At 38.9% G+C, this 14646-nt stretch overlaps 2 protein-coding genes across 2 annotated transcripts in view; both read left to right on the plus strand.

The window, feature by feature from the left end:
* LOC141333858 (uncharacterized) overlaps positions 1-14646 on the plus strand; it is a 156729-nt gene that overhangs the window by 89298 nt on the left and 52785 nt on the right. The gene's annotated exons all lie outside the window — the stretch shown is intronic.
* Positions 7490-13636, plus strand: LOC141333867 (uncharacterized). The gene is made up of 2 exons (XM_073839023.1): positions 7490-7639; positions 10939-13636. Exons 1-2 carry the CDS (start codon positions 7552-7554, stop codon positions 11889-11891), a joined length of 1041 nt encoding a protein of 346 aa, XP_073695124.1. The 5' UTR covers positions 7490-7551; the 3' UTR covers positions 11892-13636.

Here is a 14646-nt window from a genome sequence, read left to right on the forward strand (position 1 = left end):
ATGCCAAATAAATGAAACCCTACAATTGTACATATAAATGAATATAAAACAATTTGATATAATATGAAAAATAAACCTCTGCAAAAATGAAATGGTACAACTGAACATATAAACTTATATAATAATATAAATAAATAAAATTATAATTCCTGCACACCTCCAGAAAACATAACTGTGCAGTAAAATGAAACTAGGCCTGGTATAAAAATACATTATGTAAAGTGCAAACATTGCTGAATACATTTTTTACCAGTACCAACACTGGATAATAAAATACAACAAATAATATTTTTTTTATAAAAAAATAATTATAATATAAAATATTTAAAAACTGACAGCACTGTTTTTATTTTGTTGTTTCGTTAAAAAAAGCCAGCTCATAATCCTGTTTCTCTGTGTGACTTTTATTGTAAGCATTTTTTTTAAACCCCCGAACAGTGCATGACTTATTACTTTACATGCACTTATTAACATTGTATAAAGCAAATTTTAAAAGTTAATGACAGCAGTTCACAGTACTTTGCTTTGTTGTTTTTAGTGACTGGAAAAGCTGGACATCCTGACACCACTAGGAAGAGAAGAATCGTGTGGTCGAAAGCAGAAGTTGCTGCTGTGCTGAAACATTTCAAGCGCCATATCGCCAAAGGACATTTAGCTTCTAAATCCGAGTGCCTTCAGTTGCAAAAATGCTGAAGAGCCTGTGCTGAAAAACCGGTCCATACAAAACATCAGGGATTTTGTGAGAAACCGAGGTGTTACACTCAAAAAGAGAAGTCTGACAGTTAGTTCATCTGAAAGTTAGTTCATAGTGCTGTTTGCAGCATAGTTGTCAGAGATTGTAGCACTTAAAGGAGTAGTTCACTTCCAGGTCAAAAATATACAAATAATGTACTCCCTGTTGTCCAAGATGTTCATGTCTTTCTTTCTTCAGTCGTAAAGAAATAGTGTTTTTTTGAGGAAAACATTCCAGGATTTCTCTCCATATAATGGACTTCTATGGTGCCCTGAGTTTGAACTTCCAAAATGCAGTTTAAATGCTCTAAACCAGGGGTTTTCAAACCTGTCCTGGAGCCTCCCCTGCCCTGCACATTTTGTATGTCTCCCTTATTAGGCACACCCAATTCAGGTCTTGCAGTCTCTACTAATGAGCTGATGATTTGAATCAGGTGTATTAGATGAGAGAGACAAGCAAAATGTGCAGGGCAGGGGAGGCTCCAGGACAGGTTTGAAAACCCCTGCTCTAAACAATCTGCAGCTGAGGAAGAAGGGTCTTATCTAGCGCAAACGTTCAGTTATTTTCTAAAAACTTTTACAATTTATATACTTTTTAATCTCTAAACAGTGTACACACAGAACTAGACAAGACGAGCATTTGAGGTTAAAAAGAATATATATTGTAATTTTTTTTTTTTTTATAACCGGTCGTTTTGCTAGAAACGACCTTTCTTTCCTCGGCTGTGATTGTTTAGAGTCCTTTGAAGCTGCACCATAGAAGTCCATTATATGGAGAGAAATCCTGAAATGTTCTCCTCAAAAAAAAAAAAAAAAGGTTTCTTTACGGCTGAAGTACATTATCTGTACATTTTTGTTCTGGAAGTGAACTATTCCTTTAATAATGACGATTTTTCCAACTCTAAACTCTAAATAATTTTTGTATAATTGTTTTAACTGTTTGCAAAATATTGCAAAAGCGTAGTTTCTTTCTTGCTGCTGTTGTGGTTTACATACAGTACTATTCAAAACGTTTTTGTAAAAGTAAGATAATGTTTTTCAAAGAAGTATATTCTGCTCACCAAGCCTGCATTTTTTTGATCCAAAATACATAAAAAAAACATAATATTTTGAAATATATTTACTATTTATTTTAAAGTGTAGTTTATTGCTGTGATCAAGGCAAAATTTTCAGCAGCAGTCTTCAGAGTCACATGATCCTTCAGAAATGATTTTAAGGAAGGAAAGGAAAGGAAAGGAAAGGGGGTGAGTGAGGCCAAGTATGGTGACCCATACAAGGAATTTGTGCTCTGCATTTAACCCATCCAAGTGCACACACACAGTAGTGAACACACACACACCGTGAACACACACCCGGAGCAGTGGGCAGCCATTGCTGCGGCGCCCGGGGAGCAGTTGGGGGATCGGTGCCTTGCTCAAGGGACTCACCTCAGCCGTGGTATTGAGGGTGGAGAGAGTGCTGTACATTCACTCCCCCCACCTACAATCCCTGCCGGACCTGAGACTCGAACCTGCAACCTTTGGGCTACAAGTCCGAATCTCTAACCATTAGGCCTGCCCCCTATATTTAATATAATATTTAAAACATGATTTTTTTTCTATTCATCAAAGAAATCTAAAAAGGTTTTTAACATGATGATTAATATTATTAATAATAATAATAATAATGTATCTTTAGCTGCAAATCAGTATATTAGAATGATTTCTAAAGGATCATGTGACACTGAAGACTAGAGAAATGATGCTGAAAATTCAGTTTTGATCACAGAAATAAATTACATTTAAAAATATATTCATATAGAAAACAGTTATTTTAAATAGTAAAAAATATTTTAAAATGTTACTGTTGTTGCTGTACTTTGGATCGAATAAATGCAAGCTTGATGAGCAGAAGAGGCTTCTTTAAAAAAAAAACATTAAATATATTACTTTTCAAAAACTTTTCACTGTTAGTGTACACTTCTTTAAACTAGTTTTAAATGAAATTTTACAATTCCTGTACTTGACGAAGCTGCTTTCAAACAGCAAACATAAATTTTTAGTCATCAAATTGAAACAAACAGTTTTCTCTCTGTTTGTGCTGTTTAAAAAAATAAAAACAAATAAATGTTGTTCACAATGACTGTTTTAAAACTGTAGTCCAAAACTAATGTTGCCATCACTGAGATGTCAGTGTTTTGAGTCTGTGCTTTATTAAAATCTGTCTTCAGCAGGATTCATTGTGAATGTGTTGTCTTTTACAGCAGTCATCAAGTCTGAAGGTGTCACGGGTGAGTAAGGGAGGTCTGGGTCCAAATGCAGCGGAAGATGATATTTAATGAAAATAATAACAAAACCAACAAAAGGCCAACACGGCACAACACAACTTGAATATAATACAAAATAAACAGAACTGAAACACGGTCAAGAACAGGATCCGGGAACACAGACTTGAAGACAACAGAAGACAGTACAGGAGACAATGCAGCCAGAAAGAGTAGTGGGAAATGAGAGTTCTTATAGAAAAGTCCAAATGGTGAACAGCTGTGAGTGAATCAGTGTTAATGACAAAACAGACGTGATGAATCAGAGTGCAGTGCAGGACAGCGACCTCAGGTGGCTGAGGGAAAATCCACAGCCCCGATCATGACATTACCCCCTCCTCAAGGAACGGCTTCCAGACGTTCCACAAGGCCGAGAGAAAAAAAAAAATTCTGGAGGGAGGAGGAATGGAGGAAGGCGAATCAGGGGGAGGGATGGCGGGCCAGGCCCATGCAGCGGAGTCACGTGAGCGGACCTCACCGCCAGAGGAACGCGAGCTGGCCTCGCTGCCAGAGGAACGTCAGCGGACGCCGCCAGAGGAACGTGAGCTGGCCTCGCTGCCAGAGGAACGTGAGCTGGCCTCGCTGCCAGAGGAACGTGAGCTGGCCCCGCTGCCAGAGGAACGTCAGCGGACGCCGCCTGAGGAACGTGAGCTGGCCTCGCTGCCAGAGGAACGTCAGCGGACGCCGCCAGAGGAACGTGAGCTGGCCCCGCTGCCAGAGGAACGTCAGCGGACGCCGCCTGAGGAACGTGAGCTGGCCTCGCTGCCAGAGGAACGTGAGCTGACGCCGCCGCCAGAGGAACGTCAGCGGTCACCGCCGCGTCCGGAACAGAGAGAGCGGTCACCGCCGCGTCAGGAGCAGAGAGAGCGGTCACCGCCGCGTCCGGAACAGAGAGAGCGGTCACCGCCGCGTCAGGAGCAGAGAGAGCGGTCACCGCCGCGTCCGGAACAGAGAGAGCGGTCACCGCCGCGTCCGGAGCAGAGAGAGCGGTCACCGCCGCGTCCAGAACAGAGAGAGCGGTCACCGCTGCGTCAGAAGCAGAGAGAGCGGTCACCGAAGCAGAGAGAGCGGTCACTGCCGCGTCCGGAACAGAGAGAGCGGTCACCGCCGCGTCCGGAACAGAGAGCGCGGTCACCGCCGCGTCCGGAACAGAGAGAGCGGTCACCGCCGCGTCCGGAGCAGAGAGCGCGGTCACCGCCGCGTCCGGAACAGAGAGAGCGGTCACCGCCGCGTCAGGAACAGAGAGAGCGGTCACCGCCGCGTCCGGAACAGAGAGCGCGGTCACCGCCGCGTCCGGAACAGAGAGAGCGGTCACCGCCGCGTCCGGAGCAGAGAGCGCGGTCACCGCCGCGTCCGGAACAGAGAGAGCGGTCACCGCCGCGTCAGGAACAGAGAGAGCAGGCACCGCCGCGTCCGGAACAGAGAGCGCGGTCACCGCCGCGTCAGGAACAGAGAGAGCGGTCACCGCCGCGTCCGGAACAGAGAGCGCGGTCACCGCCGCGTCCGAAACAGCGAGAGCGGTCACCTCCACCCCCACCGCAAAGCAGGGGCGCTTCCGCATAGCCTCGGCGATACGAGCATCCACCGCCAGGCAGGCGTAGATGTATTCAAACCTTGCGGCCGACGCCGCCTCGAAAGACATCCCCTCCGTCTTGGGAGCAGAGGGAATGGTCGCCGCCCCCAAGCGGGGGAATGATGCCTCAAAAAAAAATTTCTTCCCTGCTGGACCCATTTGTGCTGGCTGCATTCTGTCACGGGTGAGTAAGGGAGGTCTGGGTCCAAATGCAGCGGAAGATGATATTTAATGAAAATAATAACAAAACCAACAAAAGGCCAACACGGCACAACACAACTTGAATATAATACAAAATAAACAGAACTGAAACACGGTCAAGAACAGGATCCAGGAACACAGACTTGAAGACAACAGAAGACAGTACAGGAGACAATGCAGCCAGAAAGAGTAGTGGGAAATGAGAGTTCTTATAGAAAAGTCCAAATGGTGAACAGCTGTGAGTGAATCAGTGTTAATGACAAAACAGACGTGATGAATCAGAGTGCAGTGCAGGACAGCGACCTCAGGTGGCTGAGGGAAAATCCACAGCCCCGATCATGACAGAAGGAGCGAACATTGTATTTCTGTAGACATTCAGTAGGCAATCCCTTTCGATCACAAAACATGTTTTAGAAAATTTACATCAATATATTGTTTTCTCTGAACGAGTGAACGAGATGATTTTCACATCATTTGGTTTAAAAAATTCTAGCCTACCACATCCAATTATCAACAGTCTTGATGACAAATGTTCTGTGTGTGCTTCATGGCCTTATTTCAGTGACTTCAAAACTTTAGATTTTCAATAACCATGTATAAACATAGTTTTCTCAAAAACACAAACATGAAAATTAATGTTGCTCATTGCTGATTACAATGTAATCTGACTTTAACCATGAAAATGTTTTTAAGATACTGAAAAAAGCACAATGTCAGGGCATGTCAAAACTTCTTCAGGGCTCCAAAACACCCTCAGACCCCAGAGGGGTAAGGCCCTTTCACTCTGAGTTTCACTCTTAAGCAGCATGACTGTATGTTTAGATGACATTCTTGAACTGAAAGAACAACAACCCATGGACCCTATATATATATCAATCGCAGCATGACAAAGCAAGATTTTTATTTTTAATCTCTTTTTATTCTCAGATGTTTACTGTGTTGCATTAAACTGTCAGGGAATGCTCATTCAGTCTAGACCTTTCACTCATGTGACGTGATTATAACTCCCACCCATATTAATTGACAGCCCATATACATCTTCGTTAAGAGTTCCATACATAAATGAGAAAAATGTTTCTACATATGTAATGCTGAACAGGTGTAGCACTTAGTCCATTATGAAACACTACATATAATGCATGTTGTCCATTACATAATCAAAATTTATGATGTATATGGTCAAAAAAAATTCCTGTAAGAATGCAATTTCATGTAATCCATATATTGGAATTACCAATTTACAAAAATACTACTGACAAAACTATAGATACTACAGAAAACTTGCACATTATCAGAATATATTAATTTAGCAGCATAAGAAACTTCAACTTGAAATTTGATTTAAAAAGAGATTATAGATTTAAAATAAATTTCATTTTCATTTAAACATTATATATATATAGTTTATTGTTATGATTTCACAGTCCTAGTAAACCCTACTGTCCTTGCAGTGCAGGGTGTTATCATATTTGTGTGTACTGATTTTATTATAATGAGCTGTGATGTCATCGTGACATCACACTGTCCTTGTAAACCTCTTTGTCCCCATAATTCTGTATTATGTCTTCTAGGACATATGTCCTCGTAAATAGGCAAAAAATCAGGATGTTGTGTAACTTGTTTTATAAATTATAAATAAAAAATAAAAGTTGTGTTTAGATTCCCTGATTTTTTTTAAAGCATTTCATTTTTTGTTTGAAAGCTCTAGCATAAAAGGAAAGCATAGTACCTATAAACCACCTTTTTTCTGGTTTGAAGAAACTGTCCTTATAATGTAGGCTTACCTGTGTGTGTGTGTGTGTGTGTGTGTGTGTGTGTGTGTGTGTGTGTGTGTGTGTGTGTGTGTGTGTGTGTGTATACTTTAGCTGGAGGTGATTTTCAGCACACAATTAAATATCATGCATTTTAATATGTATTTCTCTAATTCTCTGAGATGTTTTATTATGTGTATGTTTCTTTGTGTACATACCTATGCACTTTTTTATACACAGCAGGACTTTTATTTTGAGCTTGTGCGGTGACGTCATAGATCTGCGCCGCGCTCCTGCGTCTGTTTGAGCTGAAGAAAGGTTTGTGGTTTTAATCATTTAAAGTGTTTAAGTTGATATTACGCAGTCAGTCTGCTTTATAGATTTTACCAACGTTGTAAAGGTAATTGATCATTGTTACACGAGTAACAGAAGAGGTGCGTCTCATTTCGGTCCGTATTTAGTGAATCAGATGATAAACACGTTTTTATTCAGTGATGGAGAAACGGATCTTTTCAAAACTCCAGTTCAACTGAATCAATCGCTTCACAAATGATTCACTGTTTTGAATCACTGCACACTGACGACATCTTCTGCTCAGAAATACAACGAGAACAACAAACACAAACGTGTCTAATTAACTTTTACAAACAATAGCAGTTTTCTGTGTCTAAATGTAATATATTAAACGCAATATAATCGTTAAATACTTAATTAAAACTAAATGGCAATTATCTGTTCTTTTATTTCCTGTGTTCAATTAGTATTTATTGGTAAAATTTCAGTGTTTTGAGCAATAATCAGGCCATTAACTCTCACTCTGACCGACACTTGCCAGTGAACTAGGAGCTGATTGAGACACACACAGAGATTTAGTTTGCATTTATTTTCTTTCTGTTAATTGTTCTCATCTTAATTAAACAGGACAAAGTGTTAAAACACAGAGGAAAAAGTTGTGGAGCAACTGAGATCTACGTGACACACTATTATAAAGATGGCATTTATTAAGGAGGAGAGTGAAGACATGAAGATTGAAGAAGCATTCAGAGCATTCAAACATGAAGATACTGAGGAACAAACAGGTTGGTTTTCATTCTTAAAGCTGAAGTGAATATTTAGGAATAATGTCATAATTTGGTAAGCAAATCAAACAGCTAAAGGACACTAAAGCTACAAATAAATCAATCTGCATAAAATTGAAAAGTGTTTGTTTTAAAATTTTCTCCATCCACACTAGCGGTTTCAAGCATTTTTCAAAACTTTCTCATTCACACTGAAATATCAGAAAATGTGAAATTCGCCTTATACTACGGGCCCGTTGAATGCTTCAATCTGATTGGCTGATGAACGTTCTAGAGGTGTGCATTATTTTTAGGGAAACGCACTGCGAAGGTAGTTCCAGGCAGCTTTTGACCACAGTACATGTCTATATCACTTCGCCACATGATTTCAGTTATTTCAAAGGTCCAACCAAAGCCCACAATGACACTAGCCAAACTAATAAACACAGTAAACAACAGGATAAAAAAACGACAGTTTATTTCAACCTTTTTTTTCACAATATTACATTTTATTATATACGGAAAGCACAAACTCTCTCGCTCTCTCACTCACAGACGCACACACATACAGTTAGCATTCGCGCTAATGTTGTTAGCGCTGCTCTGACGATTAACAACTTAAAAACGACATGAGTTCTCACACGCGAGGTAACAACGGCGTGTTCTTGAAGAAAATGGACTGAAAGTTTAACTGTCGGTAGAGACGATGCTGTCAGTTCACCTTTGAGAGACACACAGACTTGAGAGAGCTAATTTACGATCTTAAACTCTCTCACCCTCTCTCTTTCTGTCCGTCTGCTTGTGTGTTGGTCTGTCTAAACTTCATTATTAACTGCATTATTTTGCTATCAATGGCTCAAGCGTCGTTACTAGGTCTAAAATGACGTTTTGGAACTAGCAACGAAGGGTTGGATGAGTTGCGTAAGAAATTAATCCTACTCACAATAGCATTTCAAGGATAAAACGGGACGAATGTCTTGAAATATATCATCTGATCGATGTCTTGAGCTGTGGTAACCACAGCTTTGTGTCGTGACTGCATCACCACCTCGGGTGTGCATTGTTTTCTAAGAATTCTACGGCCTGTCATCAATTATTCCTTACTTACTGCGCATGCGTGGAACCTCAAAAAAGCTCACTGAGACTATACAAATGGAACAGATGATACTTTTTCATGGAAGTCTGCAATAAAAAAAGAAAAGAAAAAATTAAGCCAAAACACAAACATTCAGGTTAAATTTGATGTAATTATGTGATATGTAAGATTATATTGTCTAAGTTGCACACCTCTATATCTTGTATAAAGTAGTTTTTCAAAAAGGGAGGGAAAAAATTGAAAAATAAAGAAAAATAAGAAAAATAAAGAGGGTAAAGAAGGTAGAACAAAATATATAAAATACATAGATAAAGAGACAGATAATTCAAATAAAATCAATATAATCAAGTGAATAAAAAGATGACCGCTATTTAGGAGGCATCAGAGTGGAGCAGTAGGTCACACTTAGGCTACGTTTACATTAATCTGGATACATTTGAAAACGGAGTTTTCATTTTAAAACGCTCTCCGTCCACACTAGCGTTTCCAAGCATTTTCCAAAAGTTTCTCATCCACACCGAAACGTAGGAAAACAACAAATTCGCCTTACTGCGAATGCCTAAAGCCTCCAAAATTATACAGACTTAATAAGTTTTCACGCAGTTCTTCTGGGGGGATAATTTACGGAAATATCTCATCATCCACTGACGCGTCTATATGGCGCTCATTCATATTTTATCTGAAAAGCAGTTGTCATGTTTTGCTGGACAGCAACTGTGAGTAAATTTTCTGTCATCATTTTAGGACTGAAATTTGAAGAGTGTACAAGGTAAATCTCTTTAGCAGCAGTGCGACAGTGAATAGCACAGACACAATTACTGGTGTAAACCGGTACAATATGCATCACCTGACTATAAATTTGCGTCATCGTTTTCAAAATCCTCCATTTTCACAGTCCACACTATAGCGTGAAAACGGCGTTTTCAAATGTATCCACTTTGGCCGGAGTTTTTAGAAATAATCGTTTTCTGTGATTAAAAACTTTTTTTTTTTTGCTTCATGACTAAATAAATGAATGAGTGACGCAATGCCACGGTCATTAAAACAGTAACTGTCTGTCACCTATTGGGTACTAAATTAATAAGTTTATCCGCTGGTCCACTGGTATCCCCGAAGCTGGAGCCCAGGGGTGGACTGGGATAAAATTGCAGGCTGGGAAATCTCACCCTCATCCAGGCCGTCCCATATACCCACAACAATCTCTGAAACATGGACAACTCTATTTATGGATTATCATTACATACAAAGTTTTACATTTTAGGCTATGCAACATGCAAAATAAATTCCTCTCCTGAACTGTTCTTTCACTTCCATTTCCTTTTCAGTCTCTTCATTTTGCCCTGATCTCTCTCTGTCTCTCACATGACTTTAATACCCAAGGTTTAACAAACTATGCTTTCTAAATGGCCTAGATGTTAAAATTAGTACAGTGGGGAAAATAATTATTTGATCCCCTGCTGTTTTTGTACGTTTGCTTTGTTCCACTGACAAAGAAATTATCAGTCTATAATTCAGAAAAACGCATTTAAAAAAATTATAACTTGATTTGCATTTCTTGTAGTTTCTTGTGTTTCTTGTAGTTGTCCACCAGGTTTGCACACATCTCAGGAGGGATTTTGTCTCACTCCTCTTTGCAGATCTTCTAGAAGTGATTAAGGTTTCGAGGCTGATGTTTGGAAACTCAAACCTTCAGCTCCCTCAGCTCCACCTCCACAGTTTTTTTTTTAACGCAGTTGTTTCTTTTTACACCAAGTACTACCTCAGAAAATATTTGGCTCCCCAAGTACCACCATAATGACCAACATTAAAATACAGTAGTGTAGTAGGCCTAACTAAACAGCTAGAGTTACATATAAACGCACTGTGTGGCTGATTAATTCTGTGGTGGAACTCAATTCAATTCAAAAGAGCTTTATTGGCATGATTATGCAACACATCCACATTCCTCATCTCTCTCTAAATTTGTTGAATTTTATCTCACAGAAGACCTAAAATTGCAATAATTGAGATCAATCTATATATAGATTTACTAAACTCTGTCATTAGATGATCTAGTTTTTTTATTAACTGTATAACAGCCAGCTTAAACTCTGGCCAGGATCGGGTTTGGACACCCTGGTATAGGATCTAGCATACATGCATTACATATCTACATGTTTTGATGTTAATTGCTTTGTGCCATTAAACTGGGGTTAACTTTTATCTCTTTGTTTTTCCTCCTTAGGCCGAACTGCACTGAAAGAGGAGAGGGAAGTACTGACTGAAACCAAAGAGAAAGACCAGTTGGAGAATCTTAATGATTTCGTAACAGGAGACTATTTTTTATGTTCCTTAGAGTCTGAAAAGACTTGTGAACAAAAAAGAGCTCAAAAGACAGAAACTAGGAGATATTTAACTTGCTTTAATTGTGGAAAAAGTTTCAGTCGACAAGAAGACCTTAAAGTCCACACTGGAGAGAAGCCTTTCATCTGCAAACAGTGTGGGAAAAGTTTCAAAAGAAAGCTAAAACTTAATTGCCACATGAAAGTTCACACCGGAAAGAAACCCTTCACCTGTCCTCTGTGTGGGAAAGGTTTCGATCAAAAACAAATCCTTTACGCCCACAGGCAAATTCACACTTCAGAGAGACTTTTTACCTGCCAACAGTGTGGAAAGAGTTTCAATCGACGACAAAACCGTGACAGGCACATGAAAATTCACAAAAGAGGGATCAAAGTCAATCAAAGTGGAAGCCTTGATGTCCACCAGAATATTCACACTATAAAGAGACTTTTTACCTGCCAACAGTGTGGAAACAGTTTCACTCAAAAAGGAAGCCTTAATAGGCACATTAATGCTCACACTGGAGAGAAACCTTACACATGCAAACAATGTGGAAAGAGTTTCACTCAAAAAGGAAGCCTTAATACGCACATGAGAGTTCACACTGGGGAGAAGCCTTACATATGCTGTCAGTGTGGAAAGGGTTTCAGTAGAAAAGGAAGCATTGACAAGCACATGAATGTTCACACTGGAGAGAAGCCTCACACATGCAAACAGTGTGGAAAGAGTTTTAGTCTGCAAGAAAACCTGGTCAGGCACATAAAAAAAATTCACAATAGAGAGAAGCCTAAAGATCCTCTCAGTGTGGAAAGTGTTTCAACCAAAATGTATAAAACAGATAATTCCGGTCCTTGATTCTGACTGGTTAATGCCGAGTTCAGACTGTACGATTTTTACTCATATTTGCACTCATATCAACACTGAGTTTATATTTGATGAAATCTGCAAAAGACAGAAATAAACGGAACATAAGTTCAGTATCCGTATCAGTTATTGAGGAATGGCGTGGGCAATGAAACTTAAACACTGGCCAATGTGTTGGAGGTTTTATGGCTACATTTGCACAGCCTGATGGCCAGTCTTCACTGGTTGCTCATTCCACCAGGAAGAGCAGAGTGTGAAGGTTGACTGGTCACTCAGTGGTTCAAACATTGTACCCTGAAGGCGGTGCCATGTATCAGGAAGATAATGCACCAATACACACAGCAAGACTGGTGAAAGAGTGGTTTGATAAACATGAATGTTTTAATATTTTCCATCGCTTCGACCACAAGAATCAACCAAAGCGCATTCATATAATCATATAATCCCAAGAAGAAAAAAAAAATTATAATCACTCAAGAGTCTTATTTTAAGAGAGGTTTAAACAAGTCACATTTTGACATGGTTTCGGTTTATTTAATCAATAACTCATAAGAAATAAATCAAAATAACAGCAAGAAAGTCTTCACCCGAGATGTGGCGAATAAACATGGTCCACACATGGGGTTATACAACTCTGGCCACTGTTCTGCCAGAGGAATGGCTCAAAATCCCTACTACTGTGCAGGACTTGTATTTGAAATTCACTTTAGAACTCATTAAGGTTGAGTCTAAAAAATTTTTGTTTGTTTATTATTACATTAATAATGATCTGTCTGAATACTTACTTTGAGTGGCTGGAAGGTGAGCAATACAATGAAAATGATGAATAGCTGTCGTTTTTACTCTTTCATTCAAATATTGAGCTGCAAACTTCAATAACTGCTGTTAACTTTTAAAGACTCGCAAATACCATGGTAGAAGCAGGAAAATCCATGGCTGGCCATGCAAAGGGGTGACTGGATGCAAAGTTGACGTTTACATGTTTGAACATTAATGTGTGTACACAACCACCCCGTAAGGACAAAAGTCCACCCAGTGGTTTTAATATTTAAATCAAAACAGAGTAACAAGAGTATTTTTACTGGAAGCATTTGTAGAGCGCCCAGTGGCTCCAAAACAAGGTGAGCGTTTCATTATGACAACTATAAATTTGCTTGTAGAAATTGGTCTTTTATAAACTTAATAATCTTGAAAGTTTGCATAATGTGGGTGGTTTACACTTTACAGCATTCACATATAAATGGTAAACAACAAACACAGCGAAAAAAACGTGTCGTTTCTGTCACACCCCTGGACATTCGAGTTGGTTTTTCCCATCATCTCCCCCTGCTGCTCTGTGTGTTTTGGTTCCTCCCTCATTCCCTTCACCTGTGTGTTCTAATCAGCATAAGTTGGTGTCTTTGCTTTGTTGCTTGTCGGATGTTGATGTTACCCGTGTTCCTTATTCAGCTCCTTGGATTATTAAAGTCTCTTTGTTTGTATTACGTTGTTGTTTGTCTGTTCCTTGTCTCAGCGTGACGGTTTTAGAATAGATATAGAATGTGCTGTTTTTCAACTTGAAGGCGGACAAAAGAACCATTTGAACCAATGGCTAATTTCTCTCATCCTTTTTTTTTTTTTTTGACATGAAGTTGTCTTATATACTTAATTAAACATTTTGATTAAACTGTTCCATGTTCTTCATCATCACAGTATTTTAAATGTAATTGTGCTGTATTTCTTAAAAAAAGAGCTTAAATGAAAAATGTAAATTTAATATGGCATTTGTGCAGACTTTGTATTTTGTCTTTTAAATAAAACTGTTTATTTTTCACCTTGAGCATGCATTGACACTTTATTGAAGGTTTTTTTTATTGTAATGATTTGTAAATTAACAGTGTTTCTCTGTAGAACATTTAGTGCTTTCATTGAAGTAATCTAGGTAAAATCTGTCAAATAAGGGTTTTACACTAAAAAAATAAAAAATAAAAAATGGTTAAACGACTGGCAGCTACGGCTGCCAAACAAAAACCATAAAATTAAAGTAATATATCCTAATTAAAACAAGGAAAAAATCTGTAAAATAATGTTTTTTTTTTCTTTCTGTAAAACCTTTAATGAAAATCTCTGTAAAATTACTGTTTTTGCACTTTATTTCAATAATTTTATTTTTTTAAAAGGTGTTTATTTAATCTTTGTAAGTGTATTTTTCTTATTTTGCATATTATCTGCCAATTCGGTAAGAAAAATAATCTTGTTTCCATTTGCATTAAGATTATTTTTCTTGTTTTAAGTAAAATGCACTAAATTTACATTCCAAAACACTCACTAAGAAAAGGATTTTTGAAGCATAAATGAATGAATGATGTATTTAAACATCACTTACACTTTAAAAAGGGGGAGGAAACCGAAAGAAACTCTGGGTTTACCGAAGAAAACCTGGGGCCCGTTTCAGAAAGGAGGTTAAGTGAAAAGTCTGAGTATGTTAACCCTGAAATGAGGGAAACTCTGGGTTTTCGGTTTCAGAATGGGAGGTATGTTAAACCTGAGAAAGCAGAGTAAGTCAAGCCCGTTTCTGAAAGAGAGGTAACTTATACTCAGAGTCAATTACCATGGCAACTTACTCTGTGAACCTAACCTGGTCGGGAGCAGGTTTTCTTCGGTAAACCCAGAGTTTCTTTCGGTCTCCTCCCCCTTTTTAAAGCGCAAGTGATGTTTAAATACATCATTCATTCATTTATGCTTCAAAAATGCTTTTCTTAATGAG

Source organism: Garra rufa, chromosome 4 (genome assembly GCF_049309525.1).
Source record: "Garra rufa chromosome 4, GarRuf1.0, whole genome shotgun sequence".
Taxonomy (NCBI): domain Eukaryota; kingdom Metazoa; phylum Chordata; class Actinopteri; order Cypriniformes; family Cyprinidae; genus Garra; species Garra rufa.